At 43.6% G+C, this 18,312-nt stretch overlaps 1 protein-coding gene across 2 annotated transcripts in view; it reads right to left on the reverse strand.

The window, feature by feature from the left end:
* large2 (LARGE xylosyl- and glucuronyltransferase 2) overlaps positions 1-18,312 on the reverse strand; it is a 55,682-nt gene that overhangs the window by 5,453 nt on the left and 31,917 nt on the right. For both annotated transcript variants that reach the window (XR_014553423.1, XM_083652924.1), the window contains exons 5-14: positions 14,780-14,903; positions 11,413-11,584; positions 10,035-10,139; positions 9,805-9,917; positions 7,997-8,122; positions 7,056-7,211; positions 5,267-5,430; positions 4,249-4,527; positions 1,970-2,116; positions 1,651-1,846 (exon numbers count right to left, since the gene is read on the reverse strand). Coding sequence is in view for 1 of the 2 variants with exons in the window: in XM_083652924.1 (XP_083509050.1) it covers positions 1,651-1,846; positions 1,970-2,116; positions 4,249-4,527; positions 5,267-5,430; positions 7,056-7,211; positions 7,997-8,122; positions 9,805-9,917; positions 10,035-10,139; positions 11,413-11,584; positions 14,780-14,903 (1,582 nt within the window). In the remaining variant the exon portion in view is untranslated. The remainder of the gene's footprint in view (positions 1-1,650; positions 1,847-1,969; positions 2,117-4,248; positions 4,528-5,266; positions 5,431-7,055; positions 7,212-7,996; positions 8,123-9,804; positions 9,918-10,034; positions 10,140-11,412; positions 11,585-14,779; positions 14,904-18,312) is intronic.

Raw genomic sequence — 18,312 nt, forward strand, 5'->3', positions numbered from 1 at the left:
TCACACAACAAGTGTTGTCGGGCAGAACAATCTGTTTATGTGCCTTTCTTAGAGTGGGAAAAAGCTGAGTCGTGAGAACATACACACCTGAGCACATAATACTGATAAGCAGGGGAGCTCAACCTTTTGTTATTCAAGGCCTAGTCTCGCTTGCCAGACTTCCCTCCCTGCCGGGAGAGGAGTCTGGCTGCATGGAAACAGGCTGCTGGTATAAGCTCTGCCATTGGTGGCGACCATTTCAGTCGGCAGCGGAAGAAAATCCTGTTCCGCTCCCTGCAAGCTCTGCCATTGGCTCTGACCCGCTTGTGACTGACCGGCTGTGACCATATATGGATTTCCTTTTCGCTCCCTCCGTGATGAATCTGTCTATCTCAAATGCCTCTGCCGCTGTGCGTGTCGAATCTGTCGATTCCAAATGCGCAGGTGTGAAACATCATCATCAACAATGCTAGCTCGTTGCTACACACTGAAAACGATTGGACCCGGAATGTGCCTGCTTGGTACTTTCGGTTATGGATCCACCGATCCACATTTTTACATTTCCGATCCGATTCCGATAACTGAATTTGGATATCTGCCGATACCGATATTATGCCGATACCGATATTTTTCTTGAACATACAGTATAGGCAAAGATTTGGCCAATTAAAGATTTTTTTTTAAATATACCTTGCAAAAAGCAGACAAAATTAAGACAATATACAAGGCAAAGAAGGATACTATTATACATGGCAAATTACGGCCAGCGGCCCGCGCTGGAATTGCAAAAAAAAATAAAAAAAATACCGATTCCGATCCGATTTGTGAATTACGGTAGTGCCAATATCGGCACCCGATACTGATATTGGATTGGATCGGTCCCATCCCTACTTTCGGTGTTTGCTTGAAAAGGTAGACAGAGCACCCCCCCCCCCCCCCCCCTCCCCGCTATACCAGAGTGCCAGCCAGTACAGCCAGACTCTCCCCCGTTGTAGGGAGAGAGTCTGGCAAACGAGACTATTCAAGGCGCACTTCTGATTGTTAAAACATTTCCGAGGACCACCTTCCCAAATAAATTATAGGCTATCATTCCGATATCTTGATGTGAGCGGTCATCCGCGGGCCACTACATGGCGCTCTGAGGCCCACCAGTGGGCCACGGCCCAGTGGTTGAGAGACACTGTGATAAGGGACTCAAGGCCTTTCTCTGGGCAAGAAGACTTGTTTTTCATGAACAGAAGACAGAGACTCCATTCAACTCAGAAACAATATTATGTTTCATACACGGTGAATAGAATGTCAAGGTTTTGGTGATAAGAGCTTTTCCTGGGCAAACAAGAACCGGTTCAAACTGGTCTCCATCTGTCTCAGGGTCAGAGAGATGTGCTGCACAGGAGTGTGCTAATTTTCACACAGACATGAGAATATATTACAGATATTAAAAGAGATAGCTAGCATACAGTAGTATAATATTATGGTTAATCTAGCATACAGTAGTATAATAGTAAAGTTAATCTATAAATCCCAGTACAATTGACAGGTGCTCTCTGGGAAGTGCAGTAGAGAAACACTTCAGCAATGAGCACTCGGCCAAAAATAGGATCTCTCGAGTTCCCACTTGCACCACTTTTCTGCATTTAGATTACATTGAATTGAAACGACCGACAATACCTGTGCATCCAGCTCCATGATATGGGACACCTTGTTCCAGCCAAAGCCCACAAAGCGCTGGTCGTACTCCGCACAGTCCCGTCTTACCACAACGTAAGGTTCAAAGTCCGACTCCCACTCCACCTTATAGGGTGTGGTGGCTGTTCGCCATTTGGCATAGTTGGTAGGAGCATGGCCCTTGGTCCACACATGATACCTGGAGGAGACACAGAAAGAGGATGTCCAGAAGCCAAAATCGCGACCACTCCTCTCAGTCAGTTATCCTTCATTGAGATGAACATTTCATTACAGATGGATCCTTGTGTGGAGTTTCAGGTACCTGAATGTGTAGAGGGTCCCCATGTCCAGCATGGAGAGCAGCTCAGCTTTGGATTTGGGGAAGGACAGGCGGTAGCGCAGCGTCTCAAAAGCTGGAACCACCAGAGCCTTCTTAGTGTGGGCCATGTCCAGCTGCACCACAGACCTTCTGCATGGAGCAAATTAAAAAACGGAATCCATGTAGTTAGTTAGTTGTTTTTTTTTTTTTTTTTCCTCCGTGTCATGCCATTTCTGGCCCATCCCACATGGGATTATTACAAGACACTATCACACCAAAATATATATAAACATAACATCCGGCTGTACCTCAATATACAAACGAAAATAAACAAAGTATATAATATATACACATACGTATGTACATACACATATACTCACATACTGTACATACGTACATTTTTCTTTTCTTTTTTTACATTGCCTTTTCCTGATAAAGAGCTTTATTTCTCATGTCCCAAGCTTTTTCCAAGTAACAAGCCAGTCCAAAAGTTTCAGACGTAAACAACCAACTCAGATTATGTGCATCATCATTATTAAGAAAATCAAAGTCTGTTTTATCTTACTGAACTGTAAGACTAAAACATATAATAAAACGGTTAAAGTATTGGTAACACTTTATTTGCATAGTTTAGTATTTGTAACATTTCAGCAGCTTATGATTTGACAAGTCAACTGTTAATTGGCTTTGTCTGTAGATGTTGTTTTAACAGTTTAAGTTAAGTTAAGTCTATTTCATATGGACATCACAGAGCATTGGAGATGTAACATACATGTATGCACAACAACCAGATACACAGTGTTAAGTGTTTATAGCGGAGCGCTAATTTTCAACACCTGTCCACAGGCGGCTTTTATATCAAAATACACCCCAAAGGACATACCCAAAAAGAAACATAATCAAATATAAAACCACATGAGTTAAAGCTATACATACAAATGTATTGACAAGGAGGTCACTAGATGCTGGAGACTTTTTAAGGGCAAATTCACACATTTTCATTAATTGCCAGATATCTTGACCAAACCATGGAAGAGAGCTTCTTTTAGGACTGCTCCTCCATGTTTGAGTGTATCTGTCAATTAATGCATTCATAGTTGTCACAAAATTAGTTAGGATAGATAGAGTACTTTATTAATCCCCTGGGGGAAATTCTTGTGTTACAGCAGAAGCCAATGTCAGCACATCTCAGTAAAAAACACACAAAAGAAAACGACAATGTCAAAAATATGTCAGACATAGAAACCATGTCAGAAACATGTCAAGAAAGCCCAGCATTTAAGTTATCCTATCTACAATAAAGTTAAATGAAATAAGATAAGAAAAGAAATGGCACCTGTAATTTACAGCTGTAGCAAGCACACATGTTCTATATTATGATTCAACAAACAGATTCTGTTTGCTTCTCGTTCCACACACCTGCACCTATAGTGTAATGTAGGTATGTTCATGAATGGTTATCAAACAGAGAAACACCTAAAGCCCATTGGATTAGTGCTGGTGCCGGTACACTTGGAACACTCTCGTCAAGTAGGAGGAGAAGGAGAAGGACCGCGCACAGATTATTTCCTTTCTCAATATCTTCTTTAATTCAACAAGATGGTGTTGACTGAAAGCCCAACGTTTCGACCTGAGTCTTCATCAGGGCCCAAATACGAATAATGGATAACAGGATATATTCTCATACATACATTCTCAAAACAATACAGAGCATCCGGAGCATGTTCATGAATTGTCACAATCTATAGATCATATTTTTTTTAACATCTGTTAAAGAGTTGAATTGTTGGATGTCAATAAATACTGTAAGCTGTCACCAAAATGGTAAATGGTAAATGGACTGTATTTATAGAGCGCATTTTATATAGTCTCCCGACTACCCAAAGCGCTTTTACATGAATACCCCACATTCACCCATTCACACACCGACGGCGTCTGCAGCCATACAGTGGCGCCAACTGCTCGTCGGGAGCAGTTAGGGGTTCAGTGTCTAGTGTCTTGCTCAAGGACACTTCGGCACACTGCCGGGAGGAGCCAGCCTCGAACCGGGAACCTTCCGATTCCCAGGCGACAGCTCTACCTCCTGAGCTAATGCCACCACCAAAGTATTCTTTAACGGTCTACGACATATTGACATGTCGGAAATTTGGAATTTCCACAAGGAACATTTCCGACTTCCCATTTGAGACGCAGCATAACACCAACTGTCATATCTCCAGCATAACTGTCTTCTCTAACCAGTAGCTGTGCTGAGTTGAATCCACGGCGGCAGCAGAGCTTACCTGAGGTAATCATAGAGACCGTACATAGGCAGGAAGTCCACGTCGGCCAGGAACACATAGGGCGTGTTGGCGTTCTTCAGGGCGACGTTCCGCACCAGGTTGACGGGGTAGAACTGGCCCTCCTTGTAGACGATGTGGTAGCCCACGTTCTTGCGGTTCTTGAGGACCTCGGAGGCCTGGGCGTAGCGCAGGAACTGCTGGGCCTCTGCGTCGGACATGTACAGGGCCAGGCTGATGGGGCCCTCCCAGTGCTTACAGATGGCCTCCAGCATCTGCAGCCTGCAGGGAGCAGACACCGAGCCGCATGGATTATGGATGGGGACATGGAGAATTATGCATGATGATGATGATGATGATGATGATGGTGATGATGATGATGACGGTGATACAGTGAATGGGGACTGACTGAGATGGGCTTATGAAGACAGACACCGATGTGAATATTTCTGGATTGAGGCTGCCAATGTCCGGTAATTTGTGGCAATATTTTGTAGGTTTAAATTAGACAATTTTCACGAGAAAGAAAAAAGTAAAAAAAGGAGTGAATGTTCCCCCCAGAATTGTCTTCTTGTCAGGATGGAAAAGCTCTAAAACAGCATTTATATGTTGCTTGAGGTTGCAGGGGTTGTGCCAATCACAAAGTCATATCAGTCTGACATTATTTCATGGGGTTTCCCATGTAGAGCGGATGTCCACGCCAAGACTTCCAATTCCCTGCACCGCAGTCATTGCTTACAGTCCGATTGACGCGCGAATGGAGTTGATCGATCTATACATTTTGTAGGTGTTTCAGGTCCAGACGACATTTCGGCTAATCTCTCTGAACAGATAACTGCATAGAGATGTCATTGGACTGTAAACAATGACAGAAGCGTAAAAGTCTTGGCGCGGACGTCCACTCTACACCGGAGATCCAGAAATATCGTCCGTCTGTCCCAGTTTCTTATTCATCATTAGACTGATAGACTAATAACGATAATGGTTTCAGCTTTTGTTTGTTGTGTGTTAAGGTGGGTACCTGTCCATAGAGAGCTGGGCGACCAGTGTGACATCGGTGTCGTCCCCTGTGGGCGTGTACTCGTACTGCAGGAAGTAGAGGTGCACACGGTGCACTGTGATTCGCTCGCGGCGGAAGTCGTAACACTGGTCGTCCTCGTCCAGCTCCTCCAGAGCAGCCTGCAACTGAGGAGGGAGAACGAGACATTGGTCAGCCAACAGCTCAGCAAGAGATGATCAACAAACTTCTGAAAGGAAAAATCCACCAGGAAACACTTCAACGCTGTTAAAAAAAAACAGCTATTGGTGATGATGGCGAGGGGGAAGGCGTTTGACATAAGAAGATGTTTCAAGAGGGCTTCTTTCTAGAGCCGCCATTTTTGCAACAAGAGACGTTTAACAATCACACAGAGAGAAAGCCATCGTAGAAGAGGAGCTGTTTCACCGCCCACAGGAGCAGGAGAGAGACCACAATGCAACGCAGGAGAGAGACCACAATGCAGCGCAGCCACAAGAAAGGTTGTGTTTTGTGTCACTTTTGTGTAAGGGGAGTGGCGCGCCCAAATGTTCATGTTTCAAAGGGCTGTAGAGAGAACCAGCCTAACTAGTTGGCTAGCTATATTTCTATACCCATACGCCCGCCTTTGATTGAAAGCAACAAGTCCATGGGGGGGTTGTCGGGCGGTATTCTGGGGAATGTAGGAAATTAGACTCAGTTGTCCGTCTCTATCCGCATCACCCAACTAGAGAGTGAGAACTTTCTTCCAGCTGGTTGGAATTGGAGATTTAAAAAAAAGCTGCATCACAGAACCAATCCAGAGTCTTTAGGGCGGCCCCTCATCCAGAAGGGGCGGTGACATGCAGAAGTTGTGCGCTTGTAAACCGATAAAACGGGAGTCAAATAATGTAACGTTGCTCGGGGCAAGTAATTCGCTGTGCCTCCAGTTGGTTTCACTATGGAGGATAATGGGGGGGGGGGGGGGGGGGGTGTCATTACGTTAACGTGACAAATGGAGTTCCCAGATGACTGGTAGGCGGAGATGTCCAATTGTCTGGGAGCCGAGAATAGGAAATCACTAAGCAGTAGAAGTGGCCCAGACAGGTTGAGAGAAAGTGGATACACTAAAAAGCAGCAAATGACAGCATCAGAAAACGACTCCGGAATGCAGTGAACACCACAGATCGATGAGGTCTAACGGTGTTTATCTGCGGGGTGAATTCTTCATGATGGAGCTGAGAACCGTGTGGTGCCATCCAAACGATCTGCAGTGTATCAATCTGATCTGAATCAATCAACAATTCAGAGCATGGCTCAGAGAGAAGGGTGCTCTTGAGTAGTTTTGTAGTTTGAAAAATGTCCGGAAAAGTATGGAAAATGTTGTGGTTCACGTCCGATACACACATAATTATACAGTAGCTTTTATCTTGTTGTTGTTGTAGACCCACTTTGAGTCCACAGTTTGTGTTGATGTGAAGATAGAGGGATGCTCTTATTACCCAGCCACTGTCAGCATGCATTATATCAAATACCCTGCACCAAAATCACATCCAGTCAACAACATAGGCTCTGCCTGGAAAAAATATATCATTTTAAAATGGAAACCATGTAGGAATCCCACCAATCATCTCACATGATTCTATTTGTGGCTGTGATGTGAAGAACAATCTCTATCTATGACCTAGATAGCAGGGGCAAGATGTGCATAAATCATTATGGAACATCTCCAAACAAACCAAAGTCTGGAAAAAGTATGGCATTTTGTTGACTTATAATGTGTAGGAACCCTGAGGGTGCGTATGGTGGATCAGACCTGTAGGCTCTGGGGACTGGTCTGGCTGGGGCAGCCGAACAGCTCTCGTCTCAACAGGTTCCCATCGTACTCCAGGAAGGTCAGGTAGAGGTTCCTGAAGAACTCTACGTGCTTGTTCTTCACACGGAGCTTCTTGGGAGAGTTCCAGTGGATCACCTAAGACGGCCAAGGGACATTACAGTGTACAGCGTTTGAGACAGCTGGGCGACATTGCAGTGTGCAGAGACAGCTGGGGGACATTACAGTGTACAGCGTTTGAGACAGCTGGGGGACATTGCAGTGTGCAGAGACAGCTGGGGGACATTACAGTGTACAGCGTTTGAGACAGCTGGGGGACATTGCAGTGTGCAGAGACAGCTGGGGGACATTGCAGTGTGCAGTGTTTGAGACAGCCGCAGTGTGCAGTGCTCTTGGTGAAGATGGAATGAATAATAATAATAATAATAATAATAATAATAATAATAGATCGGACTTACAGTATATAGCGCTTTTCTAAATACTCAAAGATGCTTGAATGCATGCAATGTTTATGTGTTTGGGAGGCAAAGTGAACCCCTACCTGCTCACTCTTTGTAAATCAATCTGGATTAGACTGTCAACTCTCTGCCTAAACTATATTGTTATACTGTATATTGTTGGGTTGCGTTCATAGTTGGATACAAACAGGATATCATTTAATAAATAAAATGTCAGTGACAGCAAAGTGGGACTGTGCAGAATTCTGTTTATTCCTGAGCCAGAAATCTTTCTAGCGATGCCATTGGCTGCTAGAATGTAAACAACAATAAATAAATAATATAATCTGAATGGAGAGCTTGTGAAAGTGTGATGGTCAAGCGCCTCATTTGTGTTTGTCACATTTGTTTTCTTTGATTGTGACACACTGAATTTCAATGTATATCATCCCATCCCATAGTGCTTGATGTGTGATGTCGGCATACCTTGAGGTCGGACACCTCGGTGTAGCACTGCTCCGAGCGGGTGTGGTCAGACAGCTGGACGTTCCAGAAGCAGGGCAGCTGGTGCACCAGCACAGGGTTCTGCTTTATGAAGGCGTTGAAGATGTCCTGCATGCAACACAGCGCAGGTCACACAGTAGGTTACATCGTCAGTTACCCCTGCTAGCAGTGAACAGACAGCTTCCACTAAAGGGAAAGTCCCAACGATTGTCACACACCTGAGTGTGCAAAGTTTGACCCATCCCCTGGGGGAGCGGTGAGCAGCAGCAGCGGGGATCGAACTCACAACCTCCCAGTCTCAGGGCGGACACTCAAACCACAAGGCCGCTGAGCTGGTCTACACTTACACCAGGTCTGTTTTCTTCTTACTTTGAAGAGCAAGTTAAGAACGTAGGCTTTATCCAGCTGAGAAACTTCTCCCAAATTAAAAAAATATATATATATTTTGCAGTCTCATGTAAGAACTAGCTAGCAGCTAGCGAGTGTAGTTCGGTCAAAAGAAAATAGTTCCTCCATGAAACTGCTCATAACGAGGTCTATGGATTATCTTGAGTAACGGGGTCATGATTTCTGGAAAGAGACATTGCTGTTGAGTTTTTCAAATGTATTTCTTTGGCACTTTGAGCACCACAAGCCGAGTGCCATCCAGTTCCACTGTATTGGAGAGAAGGCAGAAACTCTGCAGCCGATATCTCCAAAACTCAGGCAACTAACACAAAACGATATAGATGGATAAATAGCACTAGGGGTGAGAGGGAATACTATGTATTTTGGATTTTAGGGTGAGCTGTTCCTTTAACAGGCGCCAGACAGATGGACCATATCACTTCTCTCCTCCTGTCCCTTCACTGGCTCCCTGTATTAAGCTTGAGAATTGATTTAAAAATCTTGATGATTGTTTTAGCTGTGCAGAGTCATAAACCTCAGGATACCTCTAATCGTCTGTGCTCTAACATCCCTCGGTCTCCCCATCAGGGGCTCTCGGCCGTTCCACGGTCCCGTCTCAAATTAAACTGTAATCACACTTTAGCTATTGCAGCCCCGAGAATAAGCTGCCCGAAAAAACATGAGGTCAGCAGAATCCATTTAAAAAATGATTTTAAGAGCCACGATTACTCTACGGCCGCTCAGTGTTACTGATGTGTCTTATCTGTTTTTCTGCTCATTCCCTGTTATCCTTTTCTTTTAACCTCGCGAGGCACTTTCCAACAAAGTGTTTTGTGTCTGAGATGCTCAATACATAAACTAGTGCATCAGTGGCCTTAACAAGGGAATTTGGGCACCCAGAGTCTATCAGTCTGACGGCCAATACGACTCTGGGACAGACGGCTGATAGTTCGGGTTTTCCGATGTAGAGCGGACGTCCTCCCGTCTGTCCCATAGTCTTATTAGCTGTCAGACTGGTAAGACTCTGGGTGTGCCCAGACTGTTAAGAAGGTAACATATTAAAGGAACACTCCGCCCATTTTCAACCAGCTTTGTATCATTAGAACATCAGTAGTATTTCAGAAAACTGTAAATGGTTTTGAATGACTTCAAAACCGTCATCTAGTTTGACAGTTATTGAGAGTTGATTTGAGTTAATGAGTTATTAATTTGAGTTAGTGTGGACCAGTGATGTCACTGGTCCACACTTTAACACTCAATAACTGTCAAATGAAATGACAGACTTCAAAACAGTTTACAGTTTTCTGATATACTACTGATGTTTTAATGATACAAAGCTGGTTGAAAATGGGCGGAGTGTTCCTTTAAGACAGCACCCCTGGTGGGGTGGAGGTGTTGCTGACCTGATCAGCCAGCGACGTACTGAGCATGCTCATTAGCTCTCTCTCTGCAGTCAGCCTCCACATCTGCTCCCAGCCAATCCGCCGCAGACGCTCCAAGTAGAGCAGGATGACCCCTGCAACAGACCAAACACACCGAAATGAGTCTGGCATACATACGCAACGCATGGGTACCGGCAGGTACCGGCATGGGTACCGGACGGTACCGGCTCAGATAGGATTTCAGCCCTCACCTGTGTTGAAGCCTCGGCCCAGAGCCGGCCAGGGTTTGTGGTTTTTCCACAGGTTGCCCAGGTACCAGTCACTCTGGTTCTCCACCAGTCCAATCACCTGTTTGTCTGCAAAACCAAAAACCACCAAGCTGGAAGTCAGTCCTCAAGTTATGATTTTTCTCTTCCCAACACAGCCTCAGTACACGTGGATATGAATACAAAGAACATTATACTGCACGTTCCTCCACCATGGCAGGATCGTGACGGCAGGAACTGAACATGGCAAATTTGAAATGTTTGTCAGTGATTTCGCTTCTTCACTAAGACAACTAAAGTTTGATGTTAATGTACGGTTTTGGTGAAAATCAGCACCAGTGGCTCCTGCATTACATTACTGGCTTTCCTGGCGAAGCTAAGCAGGTCTGGCCTAGGATACTCCTTGGATGGGAGACTGGTGCTGGAAGTGGTGTTGGAGGACCAGTAGGAGGTGCTCTTCCCCTCTGGTATCATGAATAATATCCCCAATGTCCCAGGGCAGAGACAGGGACTCTGTCCTATGGGTGGGGACCGTCCTTCGGATGAGATGTTAAACCGAGGTCCTGACTCTCTGCGGTCAATAAAGATCCCATCGGCACTCCTCGCAAGAGTAGGGGGTGTAACCCCGGTGCCCTGGGGGGTGTAACCCCGGTGCCCTGGGGGGTGTAACGCCGGTGCCCTGGGGGGTGTAACCCCGGTGCCCTGGGGGGTGTAACCCCGGTGCCCTGGGGGGTGTAACCCCGGCTAAGTTCCCACACAGTGAAAAAAGCTTTCTGAAAGCGTCTGAGGAAGAGCCTGTGTGGCTCGAAACGTCACGCTGGAATAAAATAAACCTTCAAACGGCAGCTCCAAAGGTGTGCGGATCCTTTCTTTTTTCACTGTCAGGTATTTTGATCCAGCACCCAACCCAGTGTTTTTTTTTGGAGGTGCGTGTCTTGTTTATCTTCTTCATTAAGTTCCCACACAGGCTCTTCCTTCCATCATGGCCACATAATCATCCCTCATTATCTAATTGGCACGTTCAGTCCTCAACTCTCCACCACGATAGCTGATGTGTGGTGAGCGTTCTGGCTCCAACTGGCTGCCGTGCATCACCCAGGTGGCTGCTACACATCGCTGGTGGATGAGATGGGTTCCCCTCCCCTGATATGCGAAGCGGTTTGAGCATCTAGAAAAGCGCTATATAAATGCGACCAATTAAAACGAAAGCTGATCTCGCAATAGAAAACGTGTCATGAGTTGAGAATTGAACCTCCTGTTTCTACTATTACTAATTGTTAGCCTATTTACGACATTGTGTTCATTTGACCAACATTTCTCGACATCCGACTGCTTTTTTCAAGCGTCGTAGTCAAATTCGTACCGGTGAACTTCCGAAAGATGCCCCACAGCTCGGCGATGTCGGTGGCGAAGGTGATGTCCGTGTCCAGGACGATGACCTTGGACAGGTCGGAGGGCAAGGCTTTGGTTAGCGTCAGCTTCATCAGGCCGTAAATACCCGAGTAGTGCTTGTTCGGGATCCACGACACCTCGGACTGAAAAGGGAAAAGAAATGACATTGTCTTCGTTGATTCATTTCCAAATGTTTGTGCTGCAAAGAAAATCTCCAAAAACAGGCAAATCAAGTTTAATAATCACTTAACTGCTGCAAATCATCAGCTTTGTTCATTATCCAGGCTCAAATTTACAAAGCCTCCCCCAACTATTGGCGTATATTCAATGTCTTCTTTTTCTTCTCTAAATGGGCAAATAGTGCCTGTTAATTAATTCTCTTGATTCAGAGTAATTGGATCTGCATAAGTGCATCATCTGCAAACATAATGGGCTTAGACACTGGGATGTTCTTCTTCCGTTTTAGACTGAGATAATGGAATATTATGAGAGAGCTTTTCGTCGCAGCGAGGGCGAGTTCAGACATCCCACAGAACACAGAGCTGTTGTTCAGAGTGTGAGGGAGGGGAATGTGATGACCTGCAACAGCAGAGACACACACATGCACGCACGCGCCCACACACTGTGAGAGCACATTCATCAAGTCGATGAATAATTTTGTATATTTTTCCCCATACCTGTACGTATTTTCGATATGGCATTTTTATTACTTTTGTGTATTTTGTCATTTATATATTTCTTAGGGTCTATAACTAGTAACAAGATAGTAAAAAAAATTATATTTTTATATTTTGTAGTGAAAAATCTCTTCTAGTATGTCGGATGAGTCCCCAGATATTGCTGTGATGTGAGAACAGACCAATCAGAGATTCATAATCCACTAATTACCCTGGTGTTCCTCTTCAGGCTTCAGCTTGGACCATGCCACACAGAAAAGAGTCCTATTTTAGTTTAGATATAAGCCAGCGACACTCAAAAGGACAGATTGTCTGTCAGCTCAGAACTTCCACTTTGGTGCAGATCAGAGCCTGGGAAACCGTTTGAACTGCAGAAAAAACCTCAGAGCCAAAAAGAAGGAACAAGCTTGGATAGAAAAACACTTACTGCTGTTATTTTATCTTGGCAGATAGATACTTTTTAAATAGTGCCCATTAAGTTTTGACCTGGCACATACAGTAGGCTACTGTATGTGTGTAGGCTAAGCCTACACACTAGAGGAAATGATGGAGCAGATTAGAAAGCGGGGTGAACTGTGATCTCCAGTTGGTGACCAACATGGCAAATAACCAAACAAAAATAACGATATTTTCTAAATAGCATGAAGGGGGTTCACAGACTAACTAGTCGACTATCAAAACCACTAGTCGACACTGTGCATCGTGGTCGACTAATCGTTCATCTGTGGTTTTAGGAATGAACTAAATAATTAAATAAATTGTCGTGAGAAGTTTCATTTACCCTTAAATAAGTCCAATATACTACTTAAGTTGTAACAATGATTTATTTACAGAAAACAAAAGCCCACTCGGATCCGGATCAGTTCCCCCTTCCTAGTGTCCTCTAGAGAGAGAGTGGCGTCAGCGGAGGACCAAAATGCGAGACTCATTAGCCAATGAACAGCCAGGAATGGGTCTCGCGCTACTTTTGCATGCTAAAATAAAGCTGATAATGTACAATTTGATTCAAGGAATGAAAAACCCTTTCAAAGTACAACACAAACTGTCTATTTTGCTGCAACTCGACAGTGCTGCTTTTTTTACTCAAGAGTTCCACTTTCTACTTCCTGGAAAAAAACTGGTCCATTGGAGTGAATGGAGATGTCGGAACTCTTCTATTATACGGCTCTGCCCCTTCCTATTCACCTTATGTAGCCCCGCCCACTTGACCCATTTGTGTTATGACTTCCTGTTCAAAACACTGTCTGTTTTACCTGCTCACTAGTACTGTACTGTCACAGGAAGTGTTCTGTTTTACCTGCTCACTAGTACTGTACTGTCACAGGAAGTGTTCTGTTTTACCTGCTCACTAGTACTGTACTGTCACAGGAAGTGTAAACACAAGTAACTGGCTGACCCCTGTGTTGGAACATAAGGTGAATAAGTTAAGCAAACTGACCCTGAGCTAAGACAGAGGAAAGCATCTATAACCTCTGACCTACAGGTCATCCCAGGACACACTGTGCCTGCAGCGCACAGTGCCCCCTAACTCTTGGAGGAGTAATAGTAGGCTATATCTAATTTGACTACAAAATGAACAAATAAATAAATAAATTGAACATAGCTTTGTTTGAACAATCATTTTCTGTTATGCCAGGTTAAATAAACAGAATTTAAGGTATTTAGAGAGGGGAAAACTCCTGTCTATGTTGTTAGTGCAGTCAGTCGGTATCTCCAGCTCAGACAAGTTTCTGGGGTTTAGCGGCTCATTTGTAAACAGCCGAGGACTCTGTTATTTCACATACCCTCAGGTTGGTAGTTAACCCTTTACTGGCTGTTTTTGAGTCCTTTCTGATGAGAATTGATCATTTCTATTGGATGTAAAGAATCTGATACAGTATCTCGCGTGACTAGTCAACCAGTCTGACTGACTACCTTTGGGGAGTAGTCGATAACTACTTACAGTACATTCGGTCGTCGTGAATGCCCTAATGCAGGGCTCCCCAACCTTTTAGGCTTGTGACACGACTTTGACGTCATAAAAATCTAGGGACCAGAGACATTCAAATTCCAGTACACCATAGATAATATCATCAGTGACATCGTCAGTGATGTCACATGTAACAGTATGCTTATTTTCCCCCTCAGAATTCTGACTTTAATCTGAGAATTCTGACTTCCCACTTAGGGTCGTGACCCCGAGGTTGGGAACCACTGCCCTAATGTGTAGTATGAATTTACTTAATGGACTTCGGTCAGCTTAAAAGTGAAGGTAAGCCGAGTTTAGTTTGGTTCACACTCCTCTACATCTCTAACTACAGTAATACACAATCCTCCTCTTCCATCTTTGATGTAAAATGAAGACACACAAGCTTGTACTGTTTGGTTTGTGCAGTGATGCCTCTTCTGCACTGATATCCTTTGCTGCTCTTTAAACGCACTTTAAGATGGGTCTGTTTTGTGAAAGGAGCCTTATTAATACATTTGAGTCGACTTGTCGACTTCAGAGATTTCCCTTTGATATGCTAAACGCAGTATTTGATTTTGACTAACTTGGACTTCACGGAGAACAGAGCGGATGCCAACCTGAATGAGGAGAGGCGCTCGGGCTGCCAGGGACCCACTGGAGAATCGAACGGAGAGTGTCGGAGAGGAGGAGCGTTTTTGACGGCTTGCTCTTACCTTCAGCTCATCTGCGTCGTAGAAGCTGACTTGCACGGACGGGACCATCCAGGACTGGAACAGAGAGCTCAGGATGCGGTTGGCTACCGTGTCCGTGATGAAATGGAAGTGAAGAGGGTTTCTCCTGAGAAACGGAGAGGAAACGGAGAGGGAGGGGGTCAAGGTCAACTCGGGGTCAACTCAAGGTCAATAGTTCAAACAAGGTCGCCCCCAATACACAAACTGAAAGAGGAGCTCGCCCTGACCAGGGGACAGACACTGAGACACAGAGTGCTTTGAGGTGATGTTACACAGAGATTGGCAGCCATATTGAAGATCAGCTCTTGGGCAACAATAACGATAGCCACCTTGACCCAGTGCGCGGCTGGTGCATTTTTGTCCAGGGAGGGCTGATACCAGAAGTAGGGCTGGACGATATGGTTGAAATCAATATCATGATAAGGATTTTTCTTGATATCAATATACTGTATGTCACGATATGGTTCGTGTATGCAAAATCATGTTAAATAATCAACTGAATGTTCATCTCATTGAACCAAATGGTAATGATGTCAGACACACCTTAAATTTTCAAATAATATTCCTACCATACCTCATTTTATCCGTTTTGAAGTAAAATTTGCTTGTCATCAATTTAGACCGCAGAAATGTGTCACAATATTAAAATATATTCATATACTCACGATATAACAGTTGCATAATAATCATATTCTTCATTAAATTAGCCTGCTGGCTAGTTTGCTAGCTAGCCATTAAAGGCAGCCACCGACTTCCGGTTAATTGAGCTGAAGCGTTAGAGACTATAGGGCTAAATACAAGAACAGTTTACCTTGTCGTAAACATCTCAGACTATCATTTTACTCAACGCATTACTGAACTGACATATTACATCCCACCACAACTAGTCTTCCTCTCTTTTTCTAGCCTGGCCCGTTATTCAGACGTTCTTTGCAGACAGACAATTTCCCACTGAAGCTCCATGATGGAGCACAGAGACTGTGTGTGTCTGAGAGGAGGTTTGCTGCAAAGCCTCTAATAACAAACAGTGACAATAGCTCACTGCCTTCCAGTGTGCTGTCTGGTCGTGCTCGGCTCATTCCTCTGGAACACCTCATATAGCCACGGTGAAAAGCCGTCAAGTCTGAGCAAAGACTTGCAGCCGCAAACTTTTCCATCTTAACCGGAAGGATTATAAAAGTGCTTTGATGTGATTTTTTTTTTTTTTATCCGCCACACTAGGCTACAATCAATCTTTATTGTAAGAAAGGCCTTTCTGTAAATGAGGCCCCGAGGCCCTGAAAAGAAGATTGGAGTCACACTGTTAGAGAAAAACAATACATGTGCCAGGAAACAGCAGACATCATTTAGGCAACACTATTCACCCTTATTCTTTGCCCACACATGGACGCTTCCGCATTACGTCATTTCGTAAGAGTATTTCCGTTTTAGACTTGCCAAAAACCCCGCAGGCAAGATGGCCGCCCACACTCCCCTCCTAAACTGGCAGAATTACTCCCCCGTAAACTAACATATCTTGGTCAATAAGTATGTAACATCCAAAATAAAACAACCCGTAATATCTTAATTGTATGTAGAATGCAGAGGACATGTAACTGTTTAGTTAAACTTGCATTCCAGGAATATTGTGCTCTAAAGATGACGTTAGTGGCTCGAGACTGTTTCGTCCTGAAACCCACATAGGTTGCGCCAGGCGTAACCTATGTGGGATTCGAAATAACCCATCCGAGATAGAAAACGCAATGAATATAGCCACGTTATAAACAACAAACTAACGCTGGTGATCCGTATGGAAACAGTGTTACTCGAAATGGTTAAAAGTTATATCAATTTGGTCATTCAGTGGCATTTTACTGCCATATAACATAACTAACTAGCGGCTAATATTAGCCACAGTAGGCAACTAGCGCTGAACCGGAAGAACAAATACGTTTGCGTTGAACGTGGAAGAGAGAAAAAGTGGGCGTGGTGAATAAGGTGAATACAGTAAGTTACAAACCACAGAAAAATCACCCAAACTGCAGGGAAGCTCCAGCACTGCTGTGGCAGACGTGCAAAAGAGTTTTCTTTATAATAATAAATAATAATAATAATAATAATAATAATAATAAATTAAATAATAATAAAGCATTGAAATCTTATTCATACTATGGCTGAAAATGATTTAATTTGCACTCCACAACCGATAGCTCTTCGATTGACGCCAATTGTTATAGAATGGAATTTCACCATTCCTCATCCGCATAACAGCTAATATAAACCAAATGAATGAAGCCAAGAGCCAGAAAGTTGTCTTATAAGAGTATATTTTAAGCCATAACAATCTCCTATAAACTGCATTATAGGAGTGACTGAATCTCAATGTACCATCTGATCAATGTACAGAGTCCAAATATTCAGTAGCGATTGACAGTTTGACACACGCTTTATAGGCAAGGAAGGCAGAGAGAAACAGAGAGAGAGGAGGGGAGAGGAATGTGTGAATAGTTTGGAGTGTGCGTCAGCTCAGTCCAACTGGGAGACTGTTATCAGCAAGCGTCCCCGTCTCATGGTCATTGTCATGCTGAGTTTCTGAAGGCTAGAGCAAAGGGGAGAAATCTCCTGCTTGATGAACTAGTTATGTGTCTCTGCATATGCAAATATGCATTTGTGAGATGTCTTATGACTAATAACTCATAGCATTAATTATGTTTATGCAATTATAGCTTATAGCTTATTGATTAGGAAATGCCAATGGAACTTATATTTTCTACAACACTTAGACACCTAGTCAAAATATTCACACTATGACAGCAGAAAAGCCCGCAGATTGGAATGTAAGAAGAGGCACGCAGGGTGTTGACTGAGAGGGATAAATATAAGCCTGCCATTTCTTTGTGTGATTTTGAAAAAGTGACAGCGTTTGTACAGAAAATGGGTTTAGGAAAAGACATGGAGCGACATTTTGAAGGTTGATATTTTTCAATTCTAAAACTTAAAACTGTCTTTGAGTTCTTGAAAAGCACTATACATTATTATTATTATTATTATTTCACGTAAAATATATGAACATTTCATTTTCAAGTAATAGCCTCAAAAACATTCACAGCTAGTTTCCAGATAATGCCAAAAATATTCAACCTTATTTTGTAGATCTGTCTGATTATGCCATCTGTATAATTATCTCTTTTCAGTGACTTTCAAGGTCTCAAAACAAACATGTCTCTCTGGCTTACCTCAGGCACACAGAGGAATACAGTAAAAAATGTTGTTATTATTGTTTAGGGCAAATCCAAGTATATAAAGTCAATACTATAATCAAGAACGCCGACCGGTTTCGCCCACGCAGGGTCTTCGTCATGGTGTGACTGGAAAAGAGAGTAGTACAACATGAGAGGAACTCTTCTCTATTGTTTTAGGTTTTTAGGTCTTTAGGCCTTTTAGGCCACCTCTCTTCTATGCATTTTATTATGTGACTTTTAATGCTTTTTATGCTCCAGTTTTGGTTGATCTTTTCTTTTATTTGTTTGCTTGTT

This window comes from Poromitra crassiceps (assembly GCF_964638095.1).
Source record: "Poromitra crassiceps genome assembly, chromosome: 16".
Classification (NCBI taxonomy): domain Eukaryota; kingdom Metazoa; phylum Chordata; class Actinopteri; order Beryciformes; family Melamphaidae; genus Poromitra; species Poromitra crassiceps.